Genomic DNA, 21,027 nt, shown 5'->3' on the forward strand with positions numbered 1-21,027 from the left:
CATTTTGCAAGGGGAACCAGTCCAAATGTCGCCTGGTTAATTACGTTCATTTTCCACAGAGAAAAGTGAAAGTGTGGAAAACAACAATCGGCCCGCTTCACTGAATCACATCAAACAATAACCTAACTGGGTAGTTAAAAGGACCCCACCCCCAACAGCAACATATCATCCCCACACATAACTTCCAGAGAAAGTCACTGACTCATTTCTGAGGATTGGCCTTTCTGTGATGCACAGCGTCTTAGCGTCGAGGGTTTGATGGAGGGGCGACTTGTCACTGAGACAGCGAAGGGCTGATCCCACGTCAAGGTTGCAGTGCTGCTGGGACGAGTCTGGAAGGGGGGGGGGGGGGGGGGGGAGTGCTTCAATGTCACCGGGAAGCACTTTCATACCCGGCGTGAATACAGACGCGGCAAAGCACCAAGAGGCATGGAGAACCACATTGTCCAGTCCCCCCCCCCCCAAAGTCTGTTTATTGGAAAAGGGCCCAAGTTGCCTTCAGAGAAATCTCATTACAAAAAATGTGGCGTTAGCGGAGTAATGGCAGAAAATCCCTTGGGGAAATGTGTGCTTCGGTTATTGACTTTGGACCTCAAAACGTGTAGTTTGGGCTGCGCTCAGAGCGGCGAAATTTCGGGACAAACATGTGGTCCCACTTCCACCCCTTGCGAGTTCAACTCAAGGTCACCTGACTTCCCCACCCAGAAAAAAACCTTAACCTCTCCCCCGAGGCCGCCCATTCCTGTTCGTCCTTATTATAAGGACATTCAAGTTGATGCTTTTAAGGTCTTCTGCTTAAGAAAAACATAACTTGAGAACACAGACAGCTTATTTGGAGAGTGAGGTGTGCTTTGTGTTTATGCTCAGGGAGGGCCTGGTATTGTTTCAGCTGGGAGGGGGAGGGGGGAGATTGGTGAAAACAACTCATTCCTCTAAAGCCTCAAATGATAACTATGACTATCGGAGATATGTGTATTTTTTTTAAATTGGTCCAAAGATCAGGTTGATGACATTTTATAAATAAATATAAATCAGACTACTTTTGCATGCAAGGAGTGTTGCTCCCTGGTGGAGAAAAAAATGCTTACAGCACTAAAAAGACCCTGCAGGAGCCTCTCACTCTTCGCCCTGACTCCAAACACTTGGCTTGCCTGTTCTGTACGAGACAGGTGGCAAGCACAATGTTATCATGGTCATAAAAGTCAGACTTTATTTGACAAATAACAGAATATAGCTTTAAGTTAAAGTGTGAAACAAAACCAGATGCCGCAGTAAAGGTTAATGAACCGCTGGTGTGAATAAAAAAAAAAATATTTGTCCCTCTGGGCTTTTGTCACATCTGACGTTAGCAGTTTCCCACAATCCAGACCTGTACTTCTCTTACATATCACACAATCTTACACATGATGCAATCCGGGGCACCCCCGCCCCTCATTTTCTGAGAGCCTCAATACATTCGTCATTCCAGAGGCAGGCAACAGAAAACCTCTACAACAATCACACATGTGGCAGACTCTTTGATGGTGGCTGTGAAAACTATTTGCTGCAATAGCCGGGGGGTGGGGGGGGGGGGGGCGTGGCAGTAATTCCTCCACACCTCACGTGTGTTGATATGGCCGTAAAAACAGCATGACACTAAAAAAACAAGGGGGATGAGAAAGGTTTCACGACTCAATGGAGTGTCATACAGCCTTTTTATGGAAAGGTATCAGAAGAGGAGAGGGCACCAAAGACCAGCACCATAACATGGCTGTCAACCAGAAACGCTTAGAAAGCACCCAGTGTTGTCACCAAACTGACATCGGGTGGCTGAGCATGTTGAGAACGCACGGTTAACTTCCCTGGGATAAGTTGTGATCCGGAGGAAATGTGCCACACTTAAAACATGTCTGCATCGCATCACGCTGCATGGGCAGCGTGAAAATTAAAGCTCAAAGTGTGGTTTAGATTTTGTTCTCCATCAGCATTTGCAAGTGCCTTGATCATTTAAAATGCTGATTGTGGAGAAACTATACCTAGCCCCCCCCTCCCCCAACAGTTGCCCACATACTCTGCCGTCACCCCTTTGAGCTAAAGTCTCACTGGGGGAGGCTTAAGAAGTAAAGCATTAGAGACAAACAAACAGATGGGGTATCAGAAATGAGGTTTAACACAGGGATGTGACAATAAGCCAATTACGTCCTTAATGCTAATGACAATGGGTTGGCCAAACAAGCAGATAGTTAAGTACAGCAGCCTCTCTGCTCATCAAAAGTCTCAAACTGTACCACCTGTGAATTCCCAGACTGCTTGGAGGCCAGATCTCAAATCTCAAATGGTGAATGGACTGCACTTGCATAGCGCTTTAACGATTCATGTCATCATTGCACCATTCAGACACTGATGACAGGAGCTACCATACACAGAACGTTCACATCATCCACACGCACCGTAGTCACAGTCACAGGGGTTGAGTGCCTTGGGCTACCCGTGTCAACCAACCGGTCATGATTGGTCTCACCTATTGCAAAAAACAGGTCTGATTGTATAAAAATCTATGAGAATAGGACTATTTCTCACTTCTATTAACCTTAGTAGACATTGTGGTTTATGGTTGCACTCTATAGTTTGAAGTCTTCTTTAATACATCATGATGGTGATTTATTCAATTATGGTCCATTTAGAGTCAAATAGAACTCAGGGTATGCTTAAGGGTGGGACTAACTTCTGAATGACAAGTTGCAGGATTCCTAAACAGAGTCTATATCCCTCCTCTAAAACGCAAAGAACGTCAGTTCATTGGGTGAAATAAAAATGAATATCGAGACAGTCAAAATGCCCAGATGACTCTTTGCACTGAGCTGTGCTCCAAACAGGATGCTGCAGACTGGTTAGCTTTCTAACTGATAAAAAAACGGCACTTTGCTAACACCATGACGATTACAATAGCAGCAGCACTTGGTCCCTTGACTTCCGAAATAACTGCTGCTTAAATTTGAATTAGATTTTAGAAGTTTAGTTACATGGAATTCAGACTACTTTTTCATGTATTTGACACATGTTCCATTATCCAGCCCCAGTGGTTAAGCCAAAGAATATAATCATACACGCAACTTATTTCCCAAAACAAAATCCAACTGCCTGTAAAGCCTAGAAATAGCTCCTTCCTTAGAACGGCCCCCTGCACTAGTGGGAGTCCCTTATCTCCTGCTACGTAGTGTCCTTGGAGGGTACAGCTGCAGTGTAAAGGACAGCTGGCTAGAAGGCAGGACAGTGAGGACAGAGGAAGGGAGTCTGCAGTTTGTTGCCTGCCAACTTCTCAGAGCCCAGATCTCCAGAGCCGAAGCAACCCTCTCCCCAAGAGCTCCTTCAGACATCGACACGTACAGACGCTGCAGAGCCCCCCCTCTCTGCTCTTACCTTGGCTGCAAAACGTGACATGAGTCAGGTAATTCGAGATCCACGGGTTACGATACATGTTGGCAACAAAGTCAGGGGTGAAAGACGAGAAAAAAGAAGTGGAAGGGATGGAAAGAGAGAGGTTCAGCTGCCCGAGAGTCGATGCAGCTACAAAAACAGTTTATCAGTGCTCTGGGACAGAGAGAGAGAGGCAGGTAGAGTAAGAGCCGAGGGGGGGGGGGGGGGGGTGAACGAGAGAGAGAGAGAGAGAGATGCAGCGTCAGTGGAAGTAAAGGTGGTCCTGGTAGGCAAACAGAGTGCAGCTCTTCTGAGGTCCACTCCCCCGCCCTCGTTGGTTTAACTAGCTGCTAAGGGCTAAGCAGCGCACTACCACAGCCTGGGGCTGAAAGCTGATCACTTAGCTCATTAGCAGAGGCAAACAAATTAGGCCCCATCCCTTTGCTGCCGATTGGAGAGAGAAGTCCTTGCGTATTCCAGATTGAGCCTTGCAGACGAAGAGGGGGGGTATATATATATATATATATTAATTTGTGTGTGGGTCTGTGTGAGAGTGTCCCAGGGAGAGTGCTGCCTTCCCTTTGGCTGAAGCCCACAAGCGGGATGCCAAAGAAATCGCTGCATAGCGTCAGAAGAGGAGGGGAGAAAAAGAGAGCGCACAGGCAGGGGTTGATAAGAGTGGACATTTTTTTTAATAAAAGAGTTTGGGAAGAGGAGAAAATTAAAATGACCACCTCAGCCAGATGAGAAATTCCTGTACTCTGAGCGGGGACAAAATAAAAAGGGAACAGCAGAGAACGAGAGAGAGAGAGAATGGGGACCAGGAAATAGAAAGACCGAGAGAGTGTGTAAACAGTAATGAGAGACAGAGGCTCCGCTGTGTCTTAGCAAAACTCATCAAAAAGGTGATACTCCACATAGGTACGATTGTGCTGTGAGTAAGCGGCAAGACAAACGCACTTGCCACTTAGATGCATAAAGGTGCTTAAGGTTGTATTGAGGAGGACATGTGGAGGCGATCCAAACGCTGCTTTACAGACGCAGCGAGAGAGACAAGAAACGGAGAAAAAACTGATGGAAGCATTCACAAAAAAAAGATCGAGACGCTATTGCCGGATGCGTTTCTAATAAAAGCTCTTGAGAATGCCAGATCATCACACCATCCCAGACCGGACTGTTCACATCGTGACGTTCCTCTGAAAAACGACTTGAATTTGTCCTCGCTGTCAAAGGGTCACACAGATGTGACTGACTTCAGAGGTGGGATGTTTGGACACCGCTCTCAAATGAGCTCATCTGGCTCAGCCTGTGATACACACACCACAAACATGTCCATTCACACCTAGAGGCCGAGCGCTACCGTCACGCAGCTATTTAACTGGTATTTTCTGCACCGGTTTTCAAGGGTAACACATCAAACGCAGGCTGAGCAACAGAGATCCTTTTTACTGTGGGGATGAATGGAAGGTGAAAACAAGGGAGCAAAGACGCTTTAAGGGGCCAGTAGACTGTGCATGGACTTGTAGACTCTTAGAAGAACTCTGCTTCATATGTACAGTAATTCGGTTATTTGACCTGTGTAATCAAATTTATTTAATTTTGTATTACATGTCCTCAAGCAGCTATTTTTGCACTTTTCAAAAGAAAAACAAGAGTCAGGAAACATTTTACATCTATTCCAGCTCCACTGATCGTAGTGCAGGAACTATTTCATAATGCCAGATACAAATCAGCGATGAGGTCGAGCGGTCGTCATTGCCTACCAACATCTGGATGTCTCACTGGCATGTTTTTTTTTTTTTGACTCACCTGCTTCGGGGATGACATCAGGCTTACAAAACAGCCCCACAGCTTCTACCCTGTTATTAGAAATAATGAGACTTCACTGCCAACCACGGGCAAGACCTTACAGGTTGCTGCCGTGATGCAACACTGCCTTTGTTCTCTAATCTTTGTGGGGAATTGCGGGATTTATTCAAACAGTATAAGAAGTACGCAGAGGTGTCAAAAGTATTCACTTTTATCACTCAAGTAGAAGTATAGATACTAGGGTTTAAAAAGTATAAAAGTAACTGAAGGGGTTTGCGTCGCTTTCTCTGTATATTTTATGGGTGTTTATGGGTCCGTGATGCCACCTTGGCTTGTGTCAGAGCTCAAGTGTGAGGTCAATTCCAAGAGCAAAGACCTCAGATCATCATAAATGACTAATAATTCAATTCCAAACTGCGCACGGTGGGTTTAAAATAATGGAAAAGCGGTCAATATGTAAATATGCACTTCGACCCACCCCTTGAGATCACCGGGCCTAAACCCTCTGCAAGACTTTGGGAACTACATAAATATCTGAGAGGGTCCACGTCCTCCCTAGACAGGGACACGGACTAGACAAGGATCCAGTTACAGACATAGACAGAAGTCATTTCCCCAACTGGAGCTCTGGTCAACCATTTGCTGGTTACACCTTCTCCCTCATCACTGTTAAATTGTTGTAAATTGAATATTTGGTTTGCAGCTGTTTGTTTCCCCCCCCCCCAGAGGCGAAGCAAGACCAGTACTCCTATGCTAATCCAAAAACAAAAAGCAGTTTTCAACTAGCTGGTGGAACGTTTAGCGGCTGAGGCGAAAGACTTAGTGGAGAGTAAAAAGGAGCTAAAAGTAGAGCTGGACCTATATCCGTAAGGTGACTCTTAGGTCTGTGAATGTGTGAGGTTGAGGCCCTGTTATATTTGAAACCTTGGGCCTTCACTGGCTCTGCTAATCCAGCATTGTGAATTGGACAACCATTGATTCAGAGACATTGTAAACACTGTAAATCAGCTTTAAAAAAATGAATAAATACTCCCATTGCATCATAAACTATGCTGCCAGTAGTCAAACTAAAAGGGTAGAAAGAACAGGATGTCCAGCTATGGCAACAGAACAGTAAACAAGAAAAGTCTGGGGTCAGTCCAAGGCCTATTGTTTGGAGCTGCTCCCTTTAAACTGACAAGAACAAACTTTCCCTCTTGACAGAAAAATATGTCATCAAAAGGGAAATAAAAATGTCGGAATGATTACCCTGACTAAGACACAGCTACATCAATACTATGACACAGTGCACTCCTTCTGAATCCCCGACAGTCTGACAGCCCCAATGACAGCTTAGGAGGGTGCTAATGACACAGCCGGGAATCAGATCAGATTAGGTCACTGGAACGAGGCCTCGTTCACAGTGTACTTTGAGCAGAGTGCATGAACCTCATTGCTCAGGAATCACAATTAAACAAAGTATACACGAGAACATCAGAATCACAAAAATCACTAACAGGTTCAAACATTAAAATAAATATATGTTTTTACCAAACAATTTGAGCCTACAGAAGCGTAATTACAATCTGGGTTTTGATTGTTTGGTGTTGATCACAGTGCTAAAATAAAGACAGGGCCCTCCTGGGGAGCACTCTATTTCTGTCTGTGGGCCCTGACAGAACAAGAGCAGGTGCGACACAATGAATAACTCTAGTTTCAGCCAGTCTCTCACTGCTGAATGAATCACACGGTGAGAGCGAAGTGGTGTCGAAATCTCACCTCAGACTTCTCCATTTCTTAACCAGCGGATGATCTCTAGTTGAGAGATTGGAAGTTCAACAGAATCTGAAATCATTACTGACACAGGGAGAGATTGCTATTAAGATTACGTTAAAAGCTTAAAACCCATTTATCACAAAATCTTCCTGTACTGGCTTCAACCCAAAAAACACCAAGCATCAAATCTTCTTGATGACAATTAAAAAGGGTTGACCCCAAAGTCATTTAACCCGTCTGATGGTCAACCGATTGCGCACATGAAGGCCACATACCTTCTCCTCGTAAGGTTTCTCCTCAGCGAACCATCGAGTCTCAAGTGTTTCAGGTGGTTACAGTTAGAAACTTTGCCCAAAATCAGAGTCCCGCTAGTTCCACAGTCACAGAGAAGGTCAGAGCTCCAGAGGCTTCTGGGACACAAAGATAGACTGGTCTGCAGCCCTTGTTCAGCTCACACCCACCACCCCCCACCCACTTTCTATCTTCATCCCTCCTTTAGGGGTGCATGTTTTGTGGCCTGACCCATTGCAGGCTTTAACGTGAGGGGTGGGGCGGGAGGTCGGTAAATTTAGAACGGTGTTTTCCCACTCTGCCAGTGTCCGTCCATATCAATCAAATGACAACACTGACAAGTGGCGTCACCAGAGCCAATCGGACCGGGGGCAGTGAGAAGACAGAGATGAAGGAATATAGCTTTAAAATGATGGGACATTCAAACGCTTAAATAGATGTTAGCCAATCTCTAGGGTCAGATCAGCTGACAGCCCAATCGTTCCTCAGATAAACAAACTACAAGAAACTTGAACCAGGTTCAACACTTTAAAGTGTGATGGCCCCACCAAGCAGTGCCCTTGCAGTTTGTGTGTCACAAATTTCATCACTGTACCATTTTGTGAAACTGTCATAATCAGCATAATATTTTTTGAGTTGTTATTTTTAGAAAAGTTGTACCATAGTATGAATCACTTGGTCCTCAAGTCCGGCTGGCCGATTCTACCTTGAGTGCTCAATGTCTTCCAGAGATAATAATGGGAGACATGAGATCGCAGTGACCCATCCTTTAATACAGGTAGATGTTTGTGCCAAATACGAACATAATCACCCAAAGCCCTCCTGAAACATCACGTTCCGCTGGACGTACAACCCCAAAACACCTGCTTCTATCCTCGACGATGCAGGAGGTCTTCTTATCCATCAGCTATCGGTGTTTTACAGACTGACAAGGCGTATCAAAAGGAAGTAGTGGCAAAGGCAAGTTAAAAACAAAAGGATGGCTCAGTCTCAAGGCGTGCACCAAATCAAACAATGCAAAAAAAGGTATTTAGTTCAGCCGCAGACAAACAAATAATTCATCATGCTGCTGCACATTATGGGTTCAAGGAGGAGATTATTTTTCTTAGTGTTTGTGGATTTTAGTCCATGAACTGCCAAGCGCTCACTGTGGTTTTGAGCTCCATCTAGTGTTGACAACCACACTGTTCAACTCAGCAGCCTCGGATCTGCTTCGTCTGGCCCAACACGACCTCATCCTTCAAAGTTAACACCAACCGATTTGTTTATGGCTGCGTGAATAGCTGAAGGCAGGTCGGCATAATCTGCAGCAGGGTCTTTGTGCTTTGAATTCAAATTGTTGAAAGCAACAGCTTTCCATCAACAATTCTTTCAGCTGCTCCCGAGCTAATTAGGAGAAATTGGGGTCAACACAGGTAAAAAAAAAAAAAAATTTAGTTGCATTGCTTATTCAATAAACAAACAAAAAATATTTTTTTTAAAAAAAGCAAATTGTGCGAGCATTAGCTAAGTAGCAATCTGCCTTTTACGTCCCTCGTTTTCCCAAACACAGTGTGCCCTCCCTTCCCCTCCCGAGCTGTGCTCTGCCCGACTGCACGGTAAGCATCCAGATGTGCCACGGCTGTTGGGATCAAAGCCGCCACCTCATGCCAAACATAACCCCCCCAACGGTGATGCAGGCCCTTACAGTCGCCCCTTTTTAGTGCAGGGAAAACGCACAAGGACTAGGTGTCGTTCCGCAGCCACAAATAGAGCCGATAAGAGCCGGAGATTAGGAAGATAAAAAAGGTCAGCGGGTGAAGGAAAGAAATGGGAAGTGGACGAGGACGCACACAGGGGCAATAGCAGGGAACGCTAGGAAAATAGAGAGGGTAAGATTACGCAATAAAAAAGGTAAGAGGGGGTTTTGGTGCAGGAGCTTTGCACCTCTCGTCTACTACACAGACCAGAACCAGAATTCTGCCACCTACACTGTTGGCCAATGAATAGGCTTGTTGGATCGCATGAATAAGCAGACACATCCAACGCAGAGAACAGCAAAAACTGAAAAAGCTACTGTACCTTTCATAGCGTCCCGGCTTCACTTCTCGGGAAAACTATCCCCAGTTTATGTCTGTAGCCGCGGTGGGAACAACTTCAGAAACTGCAGCAGCAGGAGGATACTGTGAGAACATTGTAGAGCGGAAGAGCGAGACAGCAAGAGGGGAGGACTGGAAAGGACTAGGAGTCACATGACCAAAACTGAGGGCTCACCAGTAGCCCCAGCCCACAGGGTGGGTTCGGCGCCGACCCGTAAAGGAAGCAACACAAGCAGTTGGGAGTCAACTGGGATCCGAGCCAAGGATTTATCAAATAGGGGTGTGTGTGGGGGGGGGGTAACACCTGGCGTGTGTTTGACAGCGCTGACGGACAACAATAGGAACTTGTCCTAATGAGGACGAAGTGGCAGCCAGTAAAGGGATGGAGAGTTTGGCAGAGTCACAAGCAGAGATAGGGAGGGGGGGGCGGGGGGCAGCCCTGGTGAGTCCAACAGAGGGACAGTAACACAGAGAGCCTGGGCTTGGGAGCGGGAAAAGCTCTGCCCCATGGACCAACGGCCTTAACTGACAAGCACTTCTCCACACTGTACAGAATCAACGTGTATTTGTTGGGCTAAAACAGTAAGTTATGTTAAACTTGAAAATATGAATGATTGACATCCAAAACAATTTGGTGAGTTGTTAATACTTTAATCCTTAAGTCGGGGTTCAATACAAGGGACAACAGTTCTGCTAACTCATATCTTTGTTGTTAAATGCAGCAAAGCCAAAGGTCCGAGTTGGCACTTGGCGGTGCTGCTGCAGTCCACACAGGTACTGGTAACCAACCTTTAATTAAATTGTTAAAAATGGGGACAGAGAGGACAGGTTGCGGCTCAAGTTTGTTGCCTTCAAATTTTGAATTTACCCGACTTTATTTTTACAGTGCAGTTGCTGCTGCAGGTGAGCGACGGTGCTGGACCGCTCCGTTTGAGGGATAGACTCCAGTGAGCAGCGCTATGTATCAGACCCCCGGGCTGACTTGAAGCATCGGAAGAGAGTTTATTTCAGTTATGTTAAGTGCAACATTTGAAATTTTACAATGAAAAGGGACTTCATTATGATCTGTATTGTGAAAAGCTAAACAATTAGACCACAGACATAGTTTCCATTCAACCTTGGTGCCACTACACCGCTAGAGATTTCTGCTGAAACCACAAGTAGACAAGTGAAAGCGTGTGGCTTCTAAGGTCTGCTTTCAATTTAAGAAGTCATTTACAAAAAATAAAAACCTTGAAGTTGCATTCATCACGTTCGTTCATTGTATGTTGAGACAAATAAAAAATAATTTGCGTAGCTTTAAGGGAATCCCGAAAACCTAAACTATTACATTACATGTCATTTAGCTGACGCTTTTATCCAAAGCGACGTACAATAAGTGCATTTCCACGTAGGAGATACAAACTCAGAAGAACAAGTAACAAGAAAGTACAATTTTCATCAAATAAGCAGTTTCAAAAATGAATTAAAAATATTAGGTGCTCTCTCCTCACTTCCAGTTGCCATGCTGGTTTCAAATAGAAAACAGAATTCCTAGTCTTGATAGGTTCACAGCCTACTGAAACATTACAAAACTGAAGTTTGCTGAAATGCAGCTGACGATTATCATAAAATGAACTCTCACTGCCAGTGTAGACCGGAAAGTTAGCATCTGATAGTTGAAGCTGAAGTGGAGTAGAAGAGTAGTGACCAGCTTAAATGTGCCCAAGGTAAGCCATTCCCTGACTAAATGCGGCCTAACTAAGCTTCAACATGGTGCCGTGCCGCAGGAAAGTGATCCTCATCTACTCCTTGTGCACGTGGTGGGATTACTCGCCGTGGGTGTGTATGCAAATATTGCGTCCATGCCGGCAGCCGCGCAACTCCTCCCGCCCAGGGCATTCCGTCTGCTTGCTTGCCTTTAAAAGGCAGCAGGCCCTCAGCTCCCACGTGGCATCGGGGACAATGATGAGCAGCACCAGGTGCAGGTGTGGGTGTGTGTGTGTGTGTGTGTGTGTGTGTGTGTGTTCACTTAGTCAGAATACGAGACTCCATAAGGACTTTTAACTCATCACAAACTCTGTCCTGCGCTAACTGGCTAGACATAAAGTGAGTGAACAGCACCTGGAGCTACTTGATAATGTCCCACATAAGAAACTGAGCGGAGTCCTGCTGTTCTTGGGCTTACGGGTGAAACAGATATTTGTTATACTGGATGTTTAAACCCATGTGGTTGGGGCTTCCCTCTCCCAGCACACGACTAATGGCGCCATGGCTGCCAATCAGAGGTGACTACGCAAATATTTTCAAATATAAACCTAAAGCATTGTCTCCGTGACCTACATCAGCGAAATGAACCACCATTCACACAGATGACATACCATAAGGTCTGAGGATACAGTGGCCCTGGAGTAGTTGAGAGAACGCCTCCACTTCCAAACTTATGAGTGGGCGATATGAACATATCCACTATTCATACCACAGCAGTCATCCCCTTTTAATATCTCTGGGTGTCTGATTTATTAGACTTTTGCACCTTGATTTGTGTACATATCATTTCATAGGATTATGCACCAAATATGCATCTTTAAAATGCGAAAAACACATTCACATTTGATGCCCAAGTTCTTGTCAATAATAAACTCATCACTATTATAATGACATTGTTTATTTGCATTAGGGTTGTTACGATACCAAATTTATGACCATTGATACTATACCTGCCAAAATATTACGATACTCTATACTTTCGACACAATACCACAAATAATCTACTGGAACATGTATCTATGCTGCAGCAGATCCAGGAGGTCACACATCCACTGTACAGCGTAATATTCCAGGCCAACAGGCTTCACAGTGTACTTCGCTCCAAATCACAGACATTTCCCATTTGTTCAAAATATACTTCAATAAGTTTATCAAATTGCCACAAAGTTTTTCTTAATTTATTTACTGGAGGCAAGAGGCGGGGCTGTTTTGAGGCTTGAAGACCTATGAATCATTCCTTTTTTTTTTTTTTTTTTTTTTTTTTTTTACATGAGTTTCCCCAAATATCCTATAACCAGGCGCACCCAAACCATACTTCTAACATTCGTCAGCCAATCACCAAAAGCCACATGCCTGTTCGGGGTGGACTCTGGTTTCATCTCCAGCACTGAGCCATAGTACATCTCTCAGCAGGAGAGACAAACTCACTCAGCATCTGCTTCCAATAGTTCCTAAGCCTTCCCTCCTCCCTGGGAGGCAGCAGACCCATCGGACCCATGTGAACCCCGCCTCTCTGGGCCCCCAAAACAATGATGTAACTCCCCGACAGGCTTATGTAACTAATCTCTGCTGGCTGTTTTCCCCTCCAATAAACAGATGGTGGAGACCCCAGGAACACTCACAAGACAAGTGCCCTGGACTGTGACTGTTTATTTTATGTGCTTATTACATGCCTCATGAGTAGCACTCGTACAGGGAAATATTCAACTTACAAACTTACTGATATATTACTCGGGCTAGTAAGGTAACTACGTGCATAAAGCTTTGGGTCTTTACAATATCACTTTTCAGACAACCTACCAATTAGTTTGTTTGTTGATATCACTTAAAGTTCAAAACCAAAGCAAACGTGACTATTATTGCAATCAGGGACCAACTTTACTGTAACTGGGCCATAATAAGAAGCGGTGCCCACACTTTTTTTGGCAAAACAAGCTACTCTTCAAATCGACCAAGTCATGGCGTCCCCTACACTCCCCAGTTGGCCGGTCTTCAGCTGTCAGAAGCGAGGGAACCGTCACAAACATCCAATAGATTCTTGGTCATTACTTTACTCTGATGACTTGCACTAATTAGGGTCACTTTTGAGTGAAATTAAATGCAAGGATCGCTAATTAGCACTACCAAAGTGATTTTTCCCCCAATGGAAATTATCTCCCGGCACAGACGTGCCAATTTATCAGTCGATTGCGACTGACCAATTGGGCACCCCTGCTCTAGATGCCCATGAAAAGTGCTTTAATGCTTCCTCAACTTCAGCATAACCAACACTGGACCATCACTTATGAAATTAAAAGGAGAACACACTCCTATAATACCTTGCAGCAGCCTTTACATGATCTATGTAAAAAAATGGCACAAATGATCATAAACCTTAAAATGTTGTTAGGATGTTTTGGAGCCCTCCCCTGTTTCCCAGAAACGCGATGGGTGCACATAACCAAAGTCCCCTTTATCGTCAGGGGAAAACCAGAAAGTGTAGAATATGGTGGAGAACACAAAAAAAATCCTAGTCATTCAAATCAAACACACGAGCGTTGGACAGTATTTATCTAACGTCTTCAGACTCTCAGCACCCCCAACCGACTTCCAGTGCGTGTGAGCCCAGGTTTTTGTCCACTTCAATGGGCGACTGTGGGTGAGTGGGGAGCATGGTCGTCCTCCAACCAGAGGCCTGGCTGACCCACATGTCAACGTGTCCTTTGGCAAGACACTTAACCTAACATTGCTCCTGTAGCTGCAACTACAGTGTGTAAATGTCAGCGACTGATGGGCAGGTGCCGCTGTGTATGGTAGCTCCTGTCATCAGTGTATGAATGGGTGAATGATGTCATGTAGTGTTAAAGCGCTGTACAGTAGTCCATTAACCATACAATCTGGGCAAAGCAAAAATCCCACTGTAAGGCTACTAAATTACTGAATGTTTTTCCCATGAACTTATTCTAAAGCAAAGCCTTCCATGCCTAAACCACTGACTGGTACTGAAGCAAGAAGATTCTGACCTTTAACCAACCTCTAAATTCCAACAATGTGTTTGTTGTGTCCTTCTTTGTGCCCTATGGGCCTTTTTTATGACGCACATTTTGACGTGCGAAAGCGGGATAAGCACAGTTATTAACAATAACGATGCCACAATTAAATTAAGCATCCTCTGTGTTATTTGGGGAATCCGAATGCACACTACCAAGAGCCTTGGACAAGCACACCCATACAGAACAGGGCAACCATAGAACTCATACTTGTGCTCGGACTTTTCTAAGAGAGCAACTGACCAAAAATCCCAAAGAACAGGGCAGAAATGCTCTATTGGAATGAAGGGAGTCAAAAACTTTATGGCCATTTTGCCTTGCTATACTTCAACATAGAAAAAATATTTGAACCTTCTAAACGTAGTAAAAAGTCTTGACTTTATTGAGCCAATAGTGCATATGCATACCTCCAATGGTATGGTAAAAGTTCAACCGCATTGATGGTCACTCCGCTCAACCCCCCCTCTCGACCACCTCCAGTAGCTCGCTTATCTCAACCTCCACCTGCCCGAAAACTCCCTCATCTAAACCTTTCCCCTCCCTCAAATTTCCACCGGCCCCTTTCTAACAAAAATAGACAATGAATAGTGTTTTATCGACCTTGAAGATAGAAACAGGTTGAATTTGTGAATGTATGTTGTTCCTTGTTTTGCAGGTTCAGGCTGCCTAAGCATTAAGGTCAGGCTGATAAGTCCAACTTCAAGTTGGAGATGGAAATATGTGTGATATCATTCAAATGAGGCAAATGTAGCGATAGTGCATGAAAGAATGACAAAATGACACATATAAATTATTAACGCGAAAAGGCAGGACATAAAACGGTCAAACGGTTCCAGTTTCTGATTTGATGTGGATATAACTATACGCTATTTTCCACCACCACCAACATGGAAATAAAAAGCTCACGAAGTAAAAGAAGAAAATGTCTGGAGGATGGTTCATCAAAATATGAAATAATCTGACTTATTTGGATAACCAGATACACATCCAGCATGCAACAATAATGATCACTGATGTCCACTACACCTTGAATATTCGGTTCTGTCCATTTCAACAATATAGCTCATGGGGATTATACTTTCTGGTTATTGTGCTGTGTTTTTCTGCTGTACCTACATTAGTTTTACAATAACCAGTATCATTTTATTCCATGTGTCCACCCATTAAACAAGAACATTTAATTTATTTGTAATTATCTAAAATGATGTTATGTGTATTGGTACTTTGCAAGAAGACCATTGACTGGTTGAGAAGTGCGATGCATTGAGTGGGAAACACACATTTATATTAAAGTGCCGGTCTGACAGCATCTACCGGGCCACTGGTGTGGAAGGAAAATACGTAAATTAGCCTTCTTTATTTTTCCAGCAGGATATTTCGGAGGATTATAGGAGCAAAGCACAACCTGCCAAGAAAATGGGAACACACCAGACAGTTCCCCGTGCAGAGGTATGTGACAAATGTACTCCACTTCAAACATCATTTAAGCTTTACTTTTAAGAATAGGGCCAACATGTCACGGGAAAAGAGTTTTAAAAAACTCCTCCTCCTTTGAATGTTCTCCATTGAGGCGTTATCTACTGATGCGATGTCCTTCCAGAGTCTTCTATCAGACAAAACACAGAGGAAAACTCGCGTGACACGTGTAAACGTCTAAATGTCCCTTAAAAAAGGTTTCATGGTGTATAGAATTATGCAATACTTTGAGTCATAATGAGTTGGTTTACGCATTTCCGCCGACGTGCTTTGCCACTTTGAATAATTGTTCACTGCAATTCGGCGTTACGTTCTCTAAGCGCGGACCAACGTGGGCTCCTCTCTGACGCGGTAATGGGTGCCATGCGCAGGGAAACGCTGTGTGGCACACACACAGAAACTTAGAATAACGTTACTTTGCACACGTTGTCCAACGTTAAACGCACTTCACCTGTTCTAATTAAGGTGTCGCCTATGTATGAATAGTCTCCACCTGTCGGAAGAACGGGGCTCGTTAGGACGAACGCTTTCTTTCTTATTAAAAACAAATAAAATACCACACAAAATGTACGTGAAAGCACCTCCCAAAGAGATACTACTCCTGCCGTCGTAAGAAAAACCTTTCGAGATTAAACGTTAAGGGGCTTCCTCGCGTTGGAACGGAATCTGCACGCATAAGTATTCAGGCGAGTGAACTTACCGATGCCGTGCAGCAGGACACAATGTGCTCACTGAAGGCCCTTTAACCAGACACAAGAGCTCGTATTATCCCGCGGACACACGCACGCACGCACGCACGCACACCTGACTGTCATTCACACATGGATGATGTGTGAAGAGCGCGTTACCGCCTGCTGGAAAACTTACTCCTCTGTCAAGTCCGCCGGACAATAAAACAACCAGTTACCGACTGCAACTTTCAAAACAAAAGCTTTATTGACTTTGCGCGGAAAGGCGACTTTATTGAGGTACAACTGGATCTGATGATATCTACTGAAATATACTTGTTTTTGAGGATGAAATGTATCTTGTTTGAAAAAGGTGTAGGCTTTAGAGGAAAAGACGGACACAATGATGCAGGCAACTGCAGGTAGTATGTGGGTTTTGATCTCATAAAATATCCATAGTTACTCATTATGGGCTTTTAATTTGAAATCCAAAAACAGAATGATTAATGTCAATATTCTGGCTTTTCAATTGAAGGATTTTTTGTCTCTGCTGAACCTTTGCTGTCCTCTTCATAATAAGTCAACATCCTCTTTTTTTGAATCAATTCTAATCTCCATTGGAGTTAACAGTCCTTCCACATATCCTGTCCATTAAAACTAGTTAAACTAGGCTAAACATTAAATTAGACCACACTTTGAGCTTCTCCTATCTCTGCGACTCCAGCACTTAACAGACTTGTAAAATGCAAAATGCAGGCGGTTTATAGATCGCTCTCTCATGCTGTCCACACCGTTTAAAAAAGAGAGGGTTGATTATTTGAAGGTTGGGAGCACAGTCTTCTATCAGACACCACCATGTGACTTTGTTTGACAGGCTTGTTGCCTCCGTTCTTTGTTCACTTCGGCTCCTTTGAATAGTCTCCCGGCTCAGATGCATGTTGCTAAGGGAAACGGGCCAATGGCAAACAAATGATCCCTAGCCACAGTCAGAATAGTTGATGAAGCTGCAGTGAACATGAAACACCAGCAGCCATATGGCAAACACAGAGGAGGAGTTCATTGTTTGGACCTGTGGGCTGATAACAAGGCCCACATATCTCGGTCCTCCCTTCAGCAAACGTGATGATATTCCAAGTAATACGGCACCGTGGTTACAAATACATGCCCCACATCTCGGTTTGCGTGTTAATGTGAAATATGAAAGCCTCTTTGTTTACAAAAGAGGAGTCCAACACACAATGCTTTTGTTGCCGCTGAGCAACGATGATGCAAAGGAGGGCTGTTGTGTTGCAGGGTTGTGCATTCCATGAACGCCAGCACTACAATATGAAAGTTGTAAATCAGACGCACAGAAGGAAGACAGGCGGACCACAGACTGCCAAGTGACCTTCTGCTGACACAGATCTTGTCTTGTTCCTCTCTGAGTATATCTGAAGGGTTATATCAGCGAACACTGCAACAGAGGAGATTCAACATTGTCATTAGAAGAAACAAGATTTGGTTCCTCTTCTCATATTGGTGCTTAATAAAAGCTATTGAACATTGATCGCATCAAGGTAAGGTGAGATTTGATTTGACAAGATGTCTTGCTGGCTAAAAACAAGATTTTGATTCTCAAAACATACACAAATGAAGATGATGGTTTAGAGCAGTGGTTCTCAACTGGTCTGGCTCCGGGACCCACCATCACCCCTTAATGGGGGGGGGGACCCACCAGTTGCGAAACACTGGTTTAGAGCAACGACATAAAGAGCGGCCTTCCACAGTCATTTCAGCTGTTGGTATGTAAATGTTGTATTAGATTTTTGTTTTTCTCTTTTCTTTTAAATGTTTTGTTGAGGGATGTCATAAACATTGGAAAGCCTTCCAAAGCCAGTTATATGAGCCTTCTGGTATGATACCCATTGTAGCATATTACATTTTAATCAGATGTGTGTGCGTGTATGTTTGCGTGCCTATGTGAACTTTCTTGCATGACTACCAGGTCGGTTTATCAGAAATCCCATAATGCTTTCTTGGAGCAACATGAAGGACAACATTTCTAATTTCACTTCCTTAACTCTGGGAAAGCGTATCATGAGAGTCATGTTGTTGGCTGCAGCCCCTTTTAGTCTGACTGAAACACAGTCATGTGATCCTCTCTTGTTTGATGGCATTTCCATCTCAAACTCGACGCAGAAGAAACACATGTGTCTCCGTAGCAGGCCTTTGAGGTTGTGACGTTGTGGCCCTCATGGGTTTGGCATGAACATCTCTGGCGACCTCATAGCGATACATGAAAGCAAGACAGGCTGAGTGAGAGACATCTGTAAAAGATCAGTACAATATTAGTGAAGTGCACTGTTGATATATAACTAATATACCCTGTGATGGTAACAGCTCCAATTCATATATCTTGTTTGAGTGTAAATATTTAAAGATAACAAAAGTCTACAGGCCCTCTAGTAGCCTTTGGGTGCCATTTTGTTACTTCCCACAAAAGGGTGTGAGGTTATGAACGGATGCAATGAACAATGATTTTTTTTCTTCTATTCTTATAGCCTTAGTGGCAGGGGGGCTAAAAATATCACGTTTTCCACAGGATGTCTCGAGAGGAAATACCAGTTGGTCATAAAAGGGTTCGTGAACCTTACAGCATGGATACAATCAACAGGTTTTTGGCATCTAAATATATAGTCATGTGATTATACCAAGGGCGTAACCATGGTTTAAACATTGGGGGGGGGGTCAAATGAATACCCTTCCCCATCATTTTTTTTCAATCACGACGGGATCACTGTTACGTCGTTGCACCAGCTGATGTTGGAGTATAAGCAGGTTCATCCATCTCGGTGTCGCGGCCCGCTCTGAGCAGCTCGAAGCCCGTCAGCTGGAGCGGAGTCCGGTATCGATCCACAGAGCCAGGTCTCTGTGAAGCACAAAACGGACGATGCAGAAAAGTCTCTCTCTCTCCTCACATGCAGCTGAAGTTTGTTGCTCAGTGAGCGCACGTTGGAGAGGAAGATGCCTGGCAGCAGTGTGGGAGAACCACCCTGCGGAGTCGACAGGGTTCATAATAGGAGAACATACATTTTACATATTTTCTCCTGTATATTGGGGGGGACAGATTGGTATTTTCTCAATATTAGGGGAGACACGCCCCCCCCCCAATGGATGCGTGGTTACGCTTATTGATTATACCATATGTCATTTTGGCCTGAAACTGGTACTAGAAGAGAGAATATGGAGTGTCCAAAATAAGTTCAATTTTCAACTGCCCATTACATTGACATTGGCATTTTTGGTGTCCAAATCCAAATTATGGCCTTAATTTAAGGCAAGAAGGTAAAGAAGAAGACCAAGATGATGAATCTTGCCATGCTATTAGTTCAGTTAGGCTTTACTTAGCTTTAAACTAGATGCTAATATCAGTGTCCTAACATGTATGCCATAGATTGTGTATAAGAAGTGAACATAAAGACGTCACCTGTTGCTTGGTTTTAGGTCAATGCCATCCAAGCTTTTTGAAACCAGTTACACAAGAGGGTGGCGTGCTAAATACATACAAAAACTAAATACATTTTCAGGTGACCAAATGAAAACACTTTTAAGCATCCAGAGGAGTAGACCTCGATGGCGATTAAAAAGTATGAAAGTTTAAAGCTTCACTTTTCAGATGCATACTTTGAAAATGGGACTGAAATGGGACAAACTGGTTCACAACTGATGATTTGGCAAATAGACCAAAATGTTGAACCTCCTGTATCACGCTCCTGCTCACCTGCTTTGCATCCCCCTCTCAAGCCTTCATTTTCTAAATAGAGATTCACTAGGGTCACAATGTGTTCTTTGGTGCAAAACAAAAAAAATGTCATATTTCATATTCTCATTTTAAAGATTTCATTTAGATGGTATGTATCATGGGTCATGGTGGCCCGTGGACTAGAGACGGTGTGCTGGGCACCACAAGGTTGGCGGCTCGGACCTCGGCTGGTCCGGGTCCCTGAGCAAGACACCCATATGCAATGTTAGTCGCTTCGGATGAAAGCATCAGTTCAATGACATTTAATGGAAGCAAAGTGGGTCACATCCCACAATTTCTCTTTGTGGAGTTTGCTATACTACTGCTGTGGGAAACTCAACTCTGAAATAGGATCTTTTTCCTTTTCTTTCTGAAACACAAAGAACCTCAGCTGGCCTTTGCCGCAGCGAGGTGGACAAAGTTCAAACCCAAAATGTGCTGTACAATGAAAAGCTTTTCTGACATCCAAAATGCTACCTATTAGAGTACCCCTTATTTATCTTAAATAATCATGAAGCTAATTTCAATATCCAATGTAATTGGAAGACTAGAAATAGATTACAGTGGGTGAGGATTTTCTCGCACTTGAATGAGCCATTTTCGGCAGGCAGATTGCTTTTCATTTCCTACTCTGAGCCGATGGACTCCATCATTCGAAGCTTAAATGATGAAAAACATTCTTCTATTTTTCTCACAGCGCCATTATGAGCAGCTGCTGGCACTCATAGCATCTTTCTCATCAGCAGGAACAAAAGACAACGCTGCTCAAAAAACGACACTGATAACACAAAATGCATTTGAAGGCAGTGACAGGGAGGGGTCTGGCATAGCAACCCTGCCGAAACAAACAACGATACAAGGTCTGGTTTGTCCGGAGATATAACAAAACAATGGGGAAAAAGTGGGCCTGTTAGTGTATGCAGAGCTGGCAGAGCCGGCTGCTCGTTTGACATCGTTTGACCTCATTACCTCGGCAGACATGACAACCCCTTGCC

The 21,027-nt window shown here is 44.0% G+C and overlaps 1 protein-coding gene across 1 annotated transcript in view; it reads right to left on the reverse strand.

The window, feature by feature from the left end:
- The window catches only part of svila (supervillin a), a 34,070-nt gene extending 30,473 nt beyond the window's left edge, over positions 1-3,597 (reverse strand). The window contains 1 exon segment of the mRNA XM_062559370.1: positions 3,400-3,597. Coding sequence (XP_062415354.1) covers positions 3,400-3,457 — 58 coding nt within the window. The 5' untranslated portion in view covers positions 3,458-3,597.
- Between the last annotated feature and the right edge of the window lie 17,430 nt (positions 3,598-21,027).

The sequence above is a fragment of the Pungitius pungitius genome, chromosome 19, assembly GCF_949316345.1.
Source record: "Pungitius pungitius chromosome 19, fPunPun2.1, whole genome shotgun sequence".
Taxonomy (NCBI): Eukaryota; Metazoa; Chordata; class Actinopteri; order Perciformes; family Gasterosteidae; genus Pungitius; species Pungitius pungitius.